This window comes from Medicago sativa, chromosome 2 (assembly GCF_051527215.1).
Source record: "Medicago sativa cultivar Bolivia chromosome 2, Bolivia_mono, whole genome shotgun sequence".
Taxonomy (NCBI): Eukaryota; Viridiplantae; Streptophyta; class Magnoliopsida; order Fabales; family Fabaceae; genus Medicago; species Medicago sativa.
The window spans coordinates 12,187,315-12,204,266 of record NC_140750.1 but is presented as its reverse complement, the minus strand read 5'-3'; the positions used below and the strand labels follow the sequence as shown (position 1 = coordinate 12,204,266).

Sequence of the window (16,952 nt, the reverse complement as noted above, 5' to 3'; positions counted from 1 at the left end):
ATTGAGTAAACCTTGAGAGAGAAATAAATAGAGATAATGACATGATAGGAAGATAAATACAGACAAAAAAATTCAGATATTGAATGGATAAAGAAGAGTGAAGGGTGATTAAATACCATTGTTGCTTTTAAAAATCACAAAGTACTAGTAAAACATTAGTTATTAACATATAAAATAGATCATATCCAATATGCATGACTTGCTAATTACTTCACTTTGCAAGTCATTAAACAATAAGAACAAAACTAGAAACAAAAACAACAAAGTAGCTAGCTTTGGCTTCATCAATTAGTAGTGCTTCCATTAAATCCAAAAAGGTAACAGCATAACACCATATACCATACTAATAAACTATAATATCATTGATAATATAATAATAATAAAAACAAAACAATTGCATGGGATCTAAATCATACAAAATGATGGATGATATGATAGTGGATTAAGCTTAGTGATAATGCCAAAATTTGAAACTTAAACTACTTTATGATAGTGGACTATGCTTAGAGATAATAATGCTAAATTTTGAAACTTAAACTAGTTTATGAAGCCACTAATTAACTTAAACTACTCAATGAAGCCAGTTTTGGTCAAAATAGCATTCCTTACTTTGCTAAGATCTCTTCCTTTGAGTGTCCTTCCCATCCCTTCACACACAGAGAAAGATGAAATCTGACTCCTTGCAAGCTTCTTAGCAATCCATTCATGTGGAGGAACCATGTCACCATCCTCATCACCATCTTCATCATCATGCAAACCACCATTTTTGCTATTCTTACCATAAACTTTTGACCAATCAGGAATGTTGATAGGAGCTGAAGAACCTTCAACAAAAGGGTCATCAGAAACAACAAAAGGTAGTGTATTAGCCTTTGGAATATTTTTTCTACATGCAGAGGAAGAAGAGCTAGAGAAATCCTTGGAAGCCCTTTTGATCTTTCTTGAGCCAAAATCACCCCATACATCTTCTTCATCAAAATCTTGGTCTTCTTCCTTTGATGAAGTGTTTTTGTTCTTCATTACATCCCAATCTGCCATTGCTATTGATGAAGTGAAAGAGAGTGGTTATGAAAAGACAGAGGAGGGTAATAAAGAGATCAATTAGCTATGAGTAGTGATGACAATGTTTCCTATTTCAGCATATATAGACATAGAGAACTGAAACTTTTCCACCTAATGACACTGTGGTTTTGTAATGAGATAAAATAGATATCTTTTTCCCTTGTCCTTGGGAATCAAAAAGCAGAAAGGTTCAAGAGAATAATATCAGGAATCTCCCTAGCTTTTCTTACAATACCCTATAAATGGAAAAATTATTTTTTTTCCAAAAATTGAAATTCCTTATTGAATTACCAACTACTATAGCTTGGAAATCCGAGACAAGACTAATATTGAGAAAAGACAAAATTTTGGGGTGATGAGCAATACAGAAGCTTTGTCGAGTTTCAAGTAAGAGTGATTAAGTCTTATATCGTTTATAAATAGGTAAGATGTAAGATATTTAAGAGAGATGACTCATATATTTAACACCTTAAAGTTTTAGATGGAGATGTGGTGTCTCCCTCTAATCTTGAAACATTGATCCCATTATTTCTTCGGTTGACCCTGGCCTCCCCAACATGTTTCGGTGCATGTTTCGATGAGAGGTGGGATTGACAAAATTATGATGATTAATGTGATTTTGACAAAAACTACATGCATGTTTAGTATCACGGTGGTTCTGTTAAAATCATAATGAGACATCATGATATTCGAAAAACACAGTCTAGTTTTTGAAATTCATGGTAATTCACCATCTCATTGTAATAACATTAACAAGTATGCAATACATTTTGCAACTTTGCCAAATGAAATGGTTTATCACGATTTTTCAATCGGCGTCGAACATCTAAACATGCATTCAGTTTAAAGATGTACTTGATATACGGATTGTGTCACTGTTTAACATCGACACAACACTAATACATGTGATTACATTCAGTTATTTTATCTTCTTACATTATTATCAACATTGACGTGTAAATGTCAGTATCGTATTTGGTGTCGATAATTGATTATGGTGGGGGATGGATAGAAAAAACCAAGAGAAGATGCAAATGTATAGTAAGTAATAATGTACATGGGATAAGCGTGTATTATTGCCTGGACCAGAAAAGTACATGATATTATAGTAAAGAAAGCAAAAGAAAATGATGGGTCTGAGTATGAATCTCAGTTCATAGTATTTAATAACATGATTAGCTGTAAACAATGAAAGTGAGTGGTTAAATGCAAAAATCCAAAAAAGCCAAAGAGAAGAAGGAAATGGGCGCAAAGGCATTGAGCAAGTCCCATCATATAGCAATAGGATAGAATCATAGCATAGACTTTAGAGTTTCCAATTAAGAAGAAGAAAACAGAAACACAAGAGTTTCTCTTTTTTTGTTTTTAACTTTCTCTTATCTTTTGAAAAAGCTGCATGTTGATTTGGAGAGGTGGTAAAAAACTATTGGCTTGAAGGTACATAGCTAAATCCAAAACCTTATCTTCAACTCTGCTGTAGTAAAAGCTCATTTTGAGCTACATTTGTGTACCATCCCTCTATGACATAAGTGCTTACCGAGTAAAAGCCATTTTCATTGGATGTTGCCATTGTGTTTCTATTACTTCTATAAATAACATTGAGATTTGTAGCCGGATTTTGCTGACAGATAGATTTTCAAGTTTCAACTCTCATTGAGGATGGATTCTATGCGTACTAATATTTTTACATTACTTACAACGATTTAGGAGTCATTTGAAAGTAGAAATTTATAGTTTTCCTAATCTCTTATTAAGATAATGATCTTATTGGCGATAGTTCGATAAATACTGCAAAAAAAGAAATATGAGTTGAATTCTCAATCATGCATATTTGTTCTCTCTTCTTTTTATCAATTCGACACGATCATTTCATTGTTTGAGCCGTGAGGAGGAGTGGGAATAGGTAGGGTTGAGTCGAGTTTTATTTAAATAGGTTTGATCTAGTCTGGTTTAAAAAAGTTAAGGTCTAATTTTGATCTATTGGCTTGTCAAATGTTTCATTTTAATCATGATATGACTTTTTTAAAGTTTGGTCGGACTATTAGCTTGAATAAAGTCTATATTTTTTTTTTGTTATGTCTAAAGTCTAGTTTGTGTTATGGATTTTAATTAAATATTTGGTCTCTTTGTAAAAAAGGTTAATAAACATATATTTCTTAAAAGGCTAATAGACCAATGAAATTTGTAGAGCATGTACATCCATATTTTTTTTCACTTTATAAGCATATATTTCATAAAATTTTGTAAAGCATGTACATCTATTTTGTATAAGCTAATAAGTATATATTGCATACATTTGACCTATTGCCTTTTGTTTTTGCTAATAAGGTTCCTTACCTAGTAATTTGAAATGAGACGAGGATGACAATAGTAAGAGATTAAATGGGTAATACCAAAAAGTATGTGTACTCGTTGGAATTGAAACTAGAGAGTAATACTAAGAGTTTTGTAACACATATATGGGTCGGCCTGGTAGCCATACTAGGCTTTTCTACCGGCCTTAGCCTGACCAATTTATATTAATGGGCTTTTTAAAAGGCATGAACCTAATTAACCTATTTACAAAACGAGTTAAATTGAACCGGACTTTAAGTAGGCCACATCATATGTCCCTGACGAAAGGTTTAACCTATTCTCACCCTTACATGAGGACGGTGAATACTATGAACTTCTCCTTTGAAAAATGGTGTCTTTAATCAATGAAATTCTGAACTATTTTAAGTACCCGTCTATCGTATTTGAGAACCATCTACCAAAATAGTCCACTTTCAAATTCGCTCAGATTAAGACTTTTAATCGACTTCATATAAGCTACACAATAAATAAAGTAACAATGTTATTTAACAATACTGACATCATATATGTCTCTCTCTCTATATTCTCTTACAACTTACACTCAAAATACACACAGATCATAGTTACCCTATTGAACATCAAAATCTTGATGCCAAACTCTCGTATAGATAAAAAAGACTTTTATTCATTTATTAATATCCGACTGTCAAATTAATCCTTAAAGTATAATTTTTTTTAATAAATTAGTCTTTCAATTATATAACTTAACGTTAAATTAATCCTTACAAATTAAGGAGACCTACTTGTACAAATCATTCAAAATTGAAGTATTTTTCCTATACATAAATTTCAAGAGACAGATCAGTCACAATAAACTTAGTTTAGCTGGTAAAGATAATGCATAACATATACATACATCGGAGTTCGAACACAAAACACCTCGCTTATTTAAATAAAAGTGAATTTTTAATCAATAAATTATTTGAAAAAAAAAATAATAATTCACGAGACAGATAAATGATTTACTCAATAAAAAAAATGTTGAAACCGGAAGTTGGTGCCCCACCTCAAGACTAATCCATCAGAATGTTTTACTTCTACCCCCCGGTCAAGACTCTCTCATCCTACTCTTTTTTGTTTGTTTGTTTGTTATGAGCTATCGTAGAATCCTACTACCTTCTAGTGCTTGGTTAATTCTTCATGGATAACCTAAAACAAAACAATTTCCTTACAATAATAATTAATTTTATGCTTTTTTTACGGTTAATTAATTTTGTGCTCAGTTCCTTATATATATATGCCGATTCAAAAAAAAAGTACACGCAGAGTGGGTATTTATAAGGAGGGGTCCAGAATATGGATGCCATCGATATTATCTTATTTTCTGACTTATTTCTTGGACCAAACTGTGATATCAATACTACTATAGAAAAAACCTGTGACAGTGATATCAATACACTGGTCCAATATTTTCTTCCGATGGTTGCTTTATATTTTATTTCAAACTACTCTTTCAATAAGAGTAGCAATATTGATTAAAAAAGAGTAGAAATACTAACTTCAAGGAAGAAGAAAAAAAGAGTAGATACGAGTCTTAGTGTGTGCTTGATTTGATTCTAAAAGATTCAAAATTAATTTTAGGTTTGGTATTGTTAGGCCAATGTGGATTTGAAATCATGTCCGCTCTTAGTTTTAGCGTCAAGATCAATTGTTTAGAAGAATCAATTTTAAACCCCTCAAAATTTGTATGAGGACATCATGTAAATTTATGTTTATAATTTGCACTTGCACATAGGGTTTTTGCCCTACAACGCCGAGGAAACAACATTATAGCGAACAACCAACCAAGAACAATATTATGAAAGTCATTAAACAAGCCTAATTTTTATAACCTCTTTGTTGAGAGGTATCTTGTTGTATTTCTAGGTTAGACTATTATCCTCCCTTTGAGAATTATCTACTCTAGGGGTAGTTCTTTTCTTGAAATGTTTAACTATATTTTGAGACAACGAAGGGTATAGCCATGTTTGACACAAGTATACTCTAGTAGAGTTTTCCTGCTCGGTGTTTGGTTATAGTGAAGAAATTATTCAGTCTACGAAGAGATTAGACATAACTATCAAATTAGATGATGAATTAGTATAAAAAATATTGTGTGATTTTTTCTCCTTACTCTCCTTTTCTTTTCAGTTATTTATTCTAAACATACTTTGACATAGGTGTTTTCAAAATAAAATGGAAGGTTTTAAACAGGCTTTAACAAAATCTTATTAAGTATATTAGTTAATCAAATAACTTAAAATTTAATTGAAATTATTTTATTTTTATTTTTATCTATGTTAAGTTGGTTAATTTGGGAACCGACTTAGAAAAATATCAATTAACTTCAAAATGGGGATGTTTTTTAAGTCAAGTGGTAGACAAAAGGCTTAATAACCTGTTTTTTTTTTAAGGACTTGATGACCTAGTGTATATCTTCGTTTTGAAAAACATCCCCATTTTGAATAACCTGTTTTTTAAGGACTTGATGACCTAGTGTATATCTATGTTTAAAAGTGTATCCTTGCACTAGTGTATATCTTCGTTTTGAAAAAAGATTTAAATCAAATCCAATTCAAATTCTTAATTCTTCTGTTTTCTACACCTTCATATTTATCACAATTATATTTAATAATTGATATTTTATAAATTTGGCTAATTAAAATAAGCTTATGTATCAATATATATATATATATATATATATATATATATATATATATATATATATACCTGTAAAACATATTTAAATAACTATTTCCATTATTAATTTATATTTTAAACATTTTTTTATATTACAATGTGCACCATCTTAAAAACAATATTACAATATGCTCCATAAATACGAAAGGATTTTAATTTCTTTCTGCTTTAGCGCATTATAACAACAGCAAGGTTTCGTGGTGTAGATAATTATCTTATAAAAAAAATATATAAGAACAACTACAATTTAAAAATAATAATTAATAATACACACATTTGATATACAAATTGATTCATATAAGATCATATCAAAAGGTTAATTCTTTTGATAATTTATAATGTATAATTAATGGTATATGATGGTCATTACCAAAAAATGATATATGATGGTCATTAATATTAGCTAATTAACAAATGGTAGATTATATATATAAAAAAATGGTAGATGAAAGATCGAGAAAAAAATGTGTTTTTATCCCTACAACAGCTGTATCGTGCAGTAGCTGTGGAGACCCTTAGATTTAGTGAAAAGATTTTTCTCTTTTTTGATCTAACGGTTCTCATGGTTACAACAGCTCTACCATATAGTTGTTGTGGGTAATACATATCTAGAAAAAAAAAAAAAAAAAGAGTTTAAGTTGGCAAAAGCTAATATCGTAAAATGAAGACACAGTTTGAGCGGAGAGAACAACTACGGTGAAGTTTATGCTAATGAATCTAATTTTGAAACCATGTGAGCAGTTAAAGAAAGAGGAAGAAAGCTTAAAAACAATGATCAACTTTAAGGAACTTTGCCGAAAGAGGTTGTTGTAAAAATGGAAGCATGCTCTTTATTCGCCCAGCATAATGCGGCGTGATATTCACCTTTTGCTCACTTTAACTTCGTATGATCCGGCGTACTTTAATTCTTTTCCTTGTTGCAAGTGTATTTCGTGACATATATTTTATGAATATGAATAGTAATAATAAGGTTTGATTGTTGTTGTCTATATACTACAATAAAAATACATGTGCATTGATTTACCAGTTTGCCCCTAGAAGGGGCAATTTGGTAATCTACTTACAATTTGGTAATCTACTTATTAGTGAGTTTTTTTCGGCCTATGAATTTTCATTTTTGCCCCTAACCAATTTTTTTTAATTATTTTCTATTTTTTATATTTTTAATAACTTTTAATTATTTTCCAAATTTTATATTTTTAATTATTTTTCAATTTTTTCTTCCAAATTCAGTTGCTTCTACATTGCCGTTGTGGGAGATTAAGGTATCGTTTGACCCGACATTTTTCAAACTTTTCTACATTTTTTAGGAGAAGTTAGGCCAAACACAATATCAATGAAGTACTTACTAAAAAAAGAATTTTTTTTTTGAATTCATAAAATTGAATGGAATGAGCTTTGACCAGAAGCTGTTGAATGTTACTTTAAAAAACTACTTCTCGACAATTTATTTCACAAGCACCTCTTTTCAACTCACGCTGGGAACCTTTTCTTTATTTTTTAATATTATATTTCAATATGTTTTTTTCTTCCATTTAACTTTATTTTTTTTAACCGTTCCATTTAATTTTTTAAGGAGGTTCCATTTAATTTTATCATTTTTTCAAAGAAATTTTATTATCTTTTTATCACTTATATATTTAATTTCAATATCGTTTAATCATCACAACCTCTCAAATATTTTTATTCACGCTGTCATTTAATGATTCCAAATATTTTTATTTCCTTTTTTCAACCTCGCGAATATACACACACACATTAACGTTGGGTGTGGTTATGGTGCATAAGGAGATCCTTATGCACCGTGCATAATTGCTTTCTACACCCAACATAATTGTTTTCTATACCCCAAGTGAAAAGAATTATTTGGGGCCAAGCCCACAATAAAATCTAGTTATTTGTGGGCCTAATAAAGCCTCATATTATAATTTTTTAAAACCGCTTTCTACACCCAACTTATTAGGATCACTTTTTTAAAACCGCTTATTCAAAACAACTTATTTATGCAAAACAACTTATTTGTTCAAAACAGCTTATTCAAAACAGCTTATTTATACAAAACAGCTTATTCCAATTTCATTTTATAAAACAACTTATTCAAAACAACTTATTTATGCAAAACAACATATTTATGCAAAACAACTTATTCAAAACAGCTTATTTATGCAAAACAGCTTATTCGAAACAACTTATTTATACAAAATAGCTTATTTGTGCAAAACAACTTATTCAAAACAACTTATTTATACAAAACAGCTTATTTGTGCAAAACAGCTTATTTATACAAAACAACTTATTCCGATTTCATTTTAAAAAACAACTTATTCAAAACAACTTATTTATGCAAAACAACATATTTATGCAAAACAACTTATTCAAAACAGCTTATTTATGCAAAACAGCTTATTCAAAACAACTTATTTATACAAAATAGCTTATTTGTGCAAAACAGCTTATTCAAAACAACTTATTTATACAAAACAGCTTATTTGTGCAAAACAGCTTATTCAAAACAGCTTATTTATACAAAACAGCATATTCTGATTTCATTTTAAAAAACAACTTATTCAAAACAACTTATTTATGCAAAACAACATATTTATGCAAAACAACTTATTCAAAACAGCTTATTTATGCAAAACAGCTTATTCGAAACAACTTATTTATACAAAATAGCTCATTTGTGCAAAACAACTTATTCAAAACAACTTATTTATACAAAACAACTTATTTGTGCAAAACAGCTTATTCAAAACAGCTTATTTATACAAAACAACTTATTCCGATTTCATTTTAAAAAACAATTTGTTCAAAACAACTTATTTATGCAAAACAACATATTTATGCAAAACAGCTTATTTATGCAAAACAGCTTATTTGAAACAACTTATTTATACAAAATAGCTTATTTGTGCAAAACAGCTTATTCAAAACAACTTCTTTATACAAAACTGCTTATTTGTGCAAAACAGCTTATTCAAAACAGCTTATTTATACAAAACAGCTTATTCTGATTTCATTTTAAAAAACAACTTATTCAAAACAACTTATTTATGCAAAACAACATATTTATGCAAAACAACTTATTCAAAACAGCTTATTTATGCAAAACAGCTTATTCGAAACAACTTATTTATACAAAATAGCTTATTTGTGCAAAACAACTTATTCAAAACAACTTATTCAAAACAACTTATTTATACAAAACAACTTATTTGTGCAAAACAGCTTATTCAAAACAGCTTATTTATACAAAACAACTTATTCCGATTTCATTTTAAAAAACAACTTGTTCAAAACAACTTATTTATTCAAAACAACATATTTATGCAAAACAACTTATTCAAAACAGCTTATTTATGCAAAACAGCTTATTCGAAACAACTTATTTATACAAAATAGCTTATTTGTGCAAAACAGCTTATTCAAAACAACTTATTTGTACAAAACAACTTATTTGTGCAAAACAGCTTCTTCAAAACAGCTTATTTATACAAAACAGCTTATTCGAAACAACTTATTTATACAAAATAGCTTATTTGTGCAAAACAACTTATTCAAAACAACTTATTTATACAAAACAGCTTATTTATGCAAAACAGCTATTTTGCACAAAATAAGCTGTTTTGAAAAAGCTTTTTATGAGTTAGAGAGAGAAATGAGTATGGATTATGAGTTTTTTTACTGGAACGTTGTTTAACACCGAAATTATTACTGAAACATAATTATGGTTTAATGGTTTTGATAATCATGTATGTGAAACCAAGATAATTGTGTAATGGTTTTTAATGAAATTATTATTGTTAGATGGTTTTGAATAATGATTAAGATGTTATACACTGAAATTATTACTGAAACCATAATTATGGTTTAATGGTTTTGATAGTCTTCTATGAGAAACCAAAATAATTTTCTAATGGTTTTGCTATGGGTATGGTTTCTGTGAGTTGTACTTCAAAACCATTTTGCTGTGGAAATGGTTTCTGTGAGTTGTACTCCAAAACCATTTTGCTGTGGGAATGGTTTCCGTGAGTTGGACTCCAAAACCATTTTGCTGTCAAAATGGTTTCTGTGAGTTGTACTCCAAAACCATTAAATGTACTTAATGGTTTTGAATTTTCTTTTTCATCAATTCGCAGCAAGAAACCTTCGCCGGAGAAGACAGAGGAGACGAATCCATCGCAAACGCAAAAACATTGAAATGAATTTTCCAGATCCAACACAGAACTTCAAGAACACATGAACAATCATTCCTTTTTTTTTACCAACACAAAACTCTTTACATCTAAACATTTTTTGTTTACGAAAAAAACAGTTAAACATAGCATGTACATTTAAATTAAATTGATAAAAAAAGAAAAGTTAGATGTCTAATTTGCTGACCATGACTAAAAAGAAGACTTAACGTAGATGACGTTTACATTATTTTGACGAAAGAAACATAAAAACAAATCAAAACCATGCGTGCCACTGCCAATAATCCTCACAAAAACGCCAATATTCTTCTTCCAATTCCGATTCCCAACTCGAATCCCACCTGACTCACTCATTTTCAACTCACTCAACTCGTCCCTTCCCTTCAACCATGTTTTCTTCACCAGAAGCAAAACGTTGTCTTCTTCACCAGAAGCAAAACGCTTAGAAGAAAAACTTTCCTATCCAATTCTCATCGCCGAACGAATTCGTTCCGCCACAGAAGAAACCGATTCCTTCAAACTCGAATGCTCCGAAGTCTGGAAACACGTCGAACGTCTTCTTCTTTAGATCTAGGGATTATGGTTGTTGTTCTTTAAAAAATAAGTTCGGATCCGTTATAAGCATGAAAAGGGAATGTTGAAACTGTATTTTGTTTTGAAAACGGAGTGATTTTGGTGAACTCCGACGGCTGCGCCGCCACCCTAGGGTGGCCGGCCACCGTGCCGGAGAAAGATTGAAGATGAAGGTTCGTCTCTTTTGTTCATTTGTTTTTTTGTTCTGTCTGTTGTGAGAGAAGAGGGAGTGGTTGTGATGCAAAACAATGGGAAAGAGCTGAAGCACAAGATTATAACACGTGTCCTTGATTTAATGGTTCTGATTTGCTTATGCACCATGCATAAGGAAATCCTTATGCATAATAACTTTTGCCATTAACGTTTAGAGTAATATTTTATGGCATAAGTTATGGTGCATAAGCCATTTCCTTATGCACCATGCATAAGGACTTCACAACCATCAGATTTCTTTAACGATCATGATTTGCTAGTGCATCGTAAAAAGGAAGAGAGGAGCACACAGGATTAAATGAAATAAGGGAGGTATATAAACAAAAAAGTTGAAGATAACACTCACAAACTCTTACGTTTCTCTTTCTTTAGAGAACGGTTCCCTCTCTCTTCTCCCTTTCCATTCATCTTCTTCAAAAAAACAACCGCCGAAAACTTCAAAGGACTCGCCGGAAACTTCGAAGTTCGCCGGAAACTTCATAGCTCCGGCGACACTTCCAAATTCCGGCGAGCTCCGATTCATAATATTTATACATCATTAAAATCGTATTCTCACCCTCTTCAAGGATCCAACCTTACTTTTTCAAAATAAAACTCGTACAAGCCTAGATCTACAACTTTGGATTCAGATTTTTTTTGAAAATAAGCAAAGAGAAAGCAAAGTCACGAAGTAAATTAATGGAGAAACGGAACTGAACCTACTTCTTCTTCTTCGAACTGGTTTCAGATTCACCTTCATCTTGGCTCTGATTTCGTTCCGGTCTCAGGACTGTATGGTGATTTTCGATTGAGATGCTTGCTGTTTGAGTTCGATTTTGCTATGATTCCGTGTGTTTGAGACTGAAAACAGTTTGGATGTTGTTGTTATATGAATCTGGAAAATTATTTGCGTGATGAGTGTTATTGTGAATGGATTCGTGTTAGGTTTTGAGTTTATCTGGAAAATTATTTGCGTGATGAGTGTTATTTTCAAAGAAAACCATTAAGTACATCTAATGGTTTTGGAGTACAACTCACATAAACCATTTTCACAGCAAAATGGTTTTCGAGTACAACTCACAGAACTAAATGATGGCAATGGTTCTAGGTCCTTAGTTTTTCACTTGCTGGAAACCATTAAGTACATCTAATGGTTTTGGAATACAACTCACAGAAACCATTTCCACAACAAAATGGTTTCATTAAAAACCATTACACAATTATTTTGGTTTCACATACAAGACTATCAAAACCATTAAACCATACTTATGGTTTCAGTAATCCATACCCTGAAGTTAGTGAACAATGGTTTAAATGTTTATTACATTTGGTCTTTTGTTTTATTACAAAATCATTAGACAATTATTTTGGTTTCAGTAATAATTTCATTGTATAACATCTTTGTTGAAGTTGTTTTACTCTTTTTTTCATAACATCGTCACTGACAAAATTACCGAAGCTTTTTTCTTTCTTGAGAATTGGCAAAAACGGTGAAAAGCTTCCGTTTATTATTGTAAAACACCCATTTCAATGAAAAATTCAAGTTTGCTAATCATGAAGACACTAATATGACATTATTGTGAAAAAACAATTCTTTAATTCGATGGAAACATTTTTTGGAGTGGAGAAAAATGATCTAAACTAAATCCAATGAAATGGAATTGCATCTAGAGCTAAAACGGCACCGTATCATTTACGAGGGAACATGAAGTGGAAAAAAAAAATCTGGAAACTTGTGGAAAAAAAAATCTGGAAACATGAAGTGGAAAAAAAAACAAGGGAGGTTTTGACCAAAATAAAATTCCATATTCTTTAAGGGGGTGCAGTGTGTGAACAGTGAAGGTGTAAAAAAAACAAATAAAGCAAACGGACCTAGAGAGGAGAGGTATTGGACTTGCAGCTGGATTTATGCATGGTGCATAAGGATTTCCTTATGCACCATAACCACTCCCATATTTTATGTCTGTCAGTCTGTTTTTTTTGTTACGCTAATGCATATAATTTTTTTAGTGTTGCTTGGTTGAGTGCTACCTCACCAATTTTTTTTTAACTATTTTCCAATTTTTATATTTTCAAAAACTTTTAAGTATTTTACAATTTTTTATTTTTAACTATTTTCCAATTTTTTCTCTCAAATTCAGTTGCTTCTACATTGCCGTTGTGGGCGAATAAGATACCGTTTGACCCGATTTTTTTTTTTCAACTTCTCTACATTTTTAAGGAGAAGTTAGGCCAAATACAATATCAATTAAGTACTTACTAAAAAATGTACTTTTTTTAATGCATAAAATTGAATGGAATGAGCTTTGGCCAAAAGTTGTTGAATGCTACTTCAAAAAACTACTTCTCGACAATTTATTTCACAAGTATCTCTCTTCAATTCACGTTGGGAACCTTTTCTTTTATTTTTTAATATTATATTTCAATACGTTTTTTCTTCCATTTAATTTTTTTTGAACCGTTCCATTTAATTTTTTTTAAGGAGGTGCCATTTAATTTTATTTTCTTTTTGTCAAATGAATTTTATCATCTTTTTATCATTTATATATTTAATTTCAATATTGTTTAATCATTACAACCTCACAAATATTTTTATTCACGCTGTCATTTAATGATACCAAATATTTTTATTTTCTTTCTTCAACCTCACAAATACACACACACATTAGCGTTTAGAGTAATACTTTATGTGTGTCTGCTTTTTTGTTACGCTAATGCGTATAATTTTTTTTGGCGTTGCATAATTCGTATGATTATTTTATAAAATTTTGATTTTAATTAAAAGTAAAATTGTAGATGTCTTTTCTTCAAAAAAGGTCTATATGCCTAAAAAAATTATTATTATTATTATTATATATATATATATATATATATATATATATATATATATATATATATATATATATATATATAGGACATATCAAATGAGAGGAGTGTTAAGAGTGAATTGGCTTTCTCCATTTTCCTTATCCCGTTCTCTCTCTATTGCATAAGCCATAAGTGACTGCTCTTTTTACCTCTTCTATGTATTGTTCTTCCTTGATTTTTCTCTCTATAGAAAGGATCTCTTCAACGTTCTTCTGTTCCTTTCTTTCCTCTCCCTCAATTTAGGTTCAATAGAAAGAAAACATAATAAGATTTTGTCAAAGAAAAGAAAGATTATGATAGCTTTGGGAGAGAAATTCCAATTAGTTAGAGTAATTTCATAGAAGACTAACAAATAATCACAAGTTGATTTGGTTAAGAGTGAAATTATAGTTTAGTTTTACTATTGTTCAAATCCAACTTAAATTAACCCTTTTTAAAAAATTCAATCAACTGATAAGAAGCGGGTCACGAAAATGGAAAATAGAAAAAACATTCAATTGGGGTATGTATGATTTAGGTGGCCATAGAAATCTTCTAACAAAAGTAGTAAGCATCGCCATCGCCAGCTAAAGGGTTCTGTACAAGTTGCATTGAGAAGCGTGTGCAAAGGAAAGACGAAGAGCTGTGTTTTTTGTTTTAATTGACTGCATAGCTATTGATGAAGTAACATGATTAGTTTAGATCCAATGGTAATTATTAAGTCCTCTCATCTCTCATAATAACCACTCCTCTCATTTGAAATGCCATATATATATATATATATATATATATATATATATATATATATATATATATTGCACCTTTATATTGTAACAAACTATGCATATCTTTTTCTTATTCAAAAAAAACTAAACATATATGTTTTCATAACACCAACAATGTAACAAATATAATATCATATAATATAAATTCTTATCTTTTTGAAAGACACCAAAAATATGATATTCTTATACAAAAATATGGCATTAATTAAATTCCAACATTTATAATAGTAATTTTTTTTTTTAAGAAATCATCGGGCTTCTTCATGAGATTGTCAAGACAATGCCAATTGGGACTAGAAAGAAACTATGTACGAACATTGTGTTGAAAGATAAAAGGTATTATTTTCTAATTTGCCAGCATCAGATGATAGGATTTTGTATAAGTTTTATAATGACCTGAAAGATGTCTTTCTTTATGCAGTGAGAATATAGTTGATGTAACACTATGGGAAAAATATTTCGTAGCTTTATCATTTACCATCTATTTACCTTGAGTTCTTTGCTTCCATTTTGTAGTCAATGGCAACCCAAATATATGCAACAATTGGTCAGGTTCAAGGCTGCTCATCAACCTACATTATCCGGTTGTTGAGAAGTTTAAGACTTAGTAAGTTTGCATTATGATTTCACAATACAGTGTTAGAGTAAATTATTATTTCACAATCTGATTTGATTGTTTTTTTTATCATGTTTCTTGAATTGTTGTCGTGACCTTAACACTTCTCAAGCTCAGAGTCAAAGCATCAGTCAGAACTTAAGTCAGAGTTCGGCTTCTCCTCAATGTACTTCGTACAACGATTTTTTTACGAAGCATTATGATTTCTCCTCAATGTACTTCGTACAACTATTTTTTATGCACAAACATGCTTTGAATTTTTTTACGCACAAATTAAAAATACATATTGCATTATTCTTTATTTCATGTGCATAATTTGTGTTAGGATACATATTGCACCACTATTTGGAAAACAACTAAATTCAATCCTAACCAGTTTGGATGATATTATGAGAGTTGCACCAAATGTTCGAATACATCAATGTCAAATGGTGCTAGCTATAGATGCACATGCGGGAGTGATGCTTAATTTCCATTTGTTTCAACAATGTTAATTGGTCAATGAGGTTCATATAATGCACATGAATGCATTTATCTAGCCTTTTTAGGAAGATAATAGCAAGATAAATTAGAAGTCATGATACATTTTCTTTAGCTTAAAATCAATTATTCTACCTTTATTTTATAAATTATATGTAACTATATTCGCATACGTCTTATCCATGTTAATATGCATTAGACTAATATTGTTGTTATTTCCCTGTTTAGCATTTCCCAAACGAGGTGTCAAGAACAATTCTAAAAGGAAAGCGCAAAACAATCACTCTCATTGATGACCAGAAACAGAGAAAATATAAGTGTCGCCTTATTACCGCCGAAAGAGAAAGCTATGAAAAATACTTGGGTGGCCAGTGGTTCAATTTCTGCAAAGAACGTGTGATGGAAGAAGGTGGTAAGCTCATCTTTGATCTCGAAAAGTCACCGAGGAACTTGCATGTTCGAGTTGTTCCAAAGTAGATCTTTGCTGTTGAACTATTTGAACTTCTACTATTTTGACGCATCGCTTTGGACTATAATAGTAAACTATCTTGACTTTGGGATGCCATTTGTTCTTTTCATTTTGTCTGATGTAAATATTGGCAAAAATCCCTTTTTGGTTAGTCTATGACACTTGCAGTTTTTTTTATAAACCTAACTATTATGTAACGTTAATCTGCACATTGTTGGTTCCTTCATTGGTTCCAATTAGTATCATCTTAATTATAATGTTGTTTTCCTAATCTCTTGAACAAAATAGAACATGTTCTTTTCCTACAACAAATCTTTATAATGCTTTGGTAAATGTTTTAGAAATGTACTTATATATATAACATCTAATTAACACTGCAATTTGTTTTGTACCTAGCACTTCCCAAATGAGATATCAAGGACATTTCTAAAATGAACAGGAAAAAAATTACACTCATCGACAAACAAACTCAAAAAAGGTATAAGTGTTGCTTGATAACGGCAAAGAGAGCAAGTTACGAAAAATACTTAGGCGGTCAATGGTTCAACTTTTGCCGAGAACATATGTTAGAGGTAGGTGATAAACTAATTTTTGATCTAGAGAAGCTACCTAAAAATATGCACGTTCAAGTCGGTCCCAAATAAAGATTTGGTGTTCATGATTCGCACTTTCAACAGATCACCTTAACTCTAATCCTA

General features: G+C 30.5%; 1 protein-coding gene across 1 annotated transcript; it reads right to left on the bottom strand.

Annotated features, from left to right (window-relative positions):
- Nucleotides 1-280: 280 nt before the first annotated feature.
- LOC146944601 (protein S40-1-like) lies at nt 281-1,405 on the bottom strand. Its single transcript, XM_085742970.1, has one exon. It carries the CDS (start codon nt 1,036-1,038, stop codon nt 568-570), a length of 471 nt encoding a protein of 156 aa, XP_085599096.1. The 5' UTR covers nt 1,039-1,405; the 3' UTR covers nt 281-567.
- Between the last annotated feature and the right edge of the window lie 15,547 nt (nt 1,406-16,952).

Coding starts and splice junctions, on each gene's coding strand:
- LOC146944601 (XM_085742970.1), bottom strand. CDS start 1,038: ATGGCAGATTGGGATGTAATGAAGAACAAAAACACTTCATCAAAGGAA.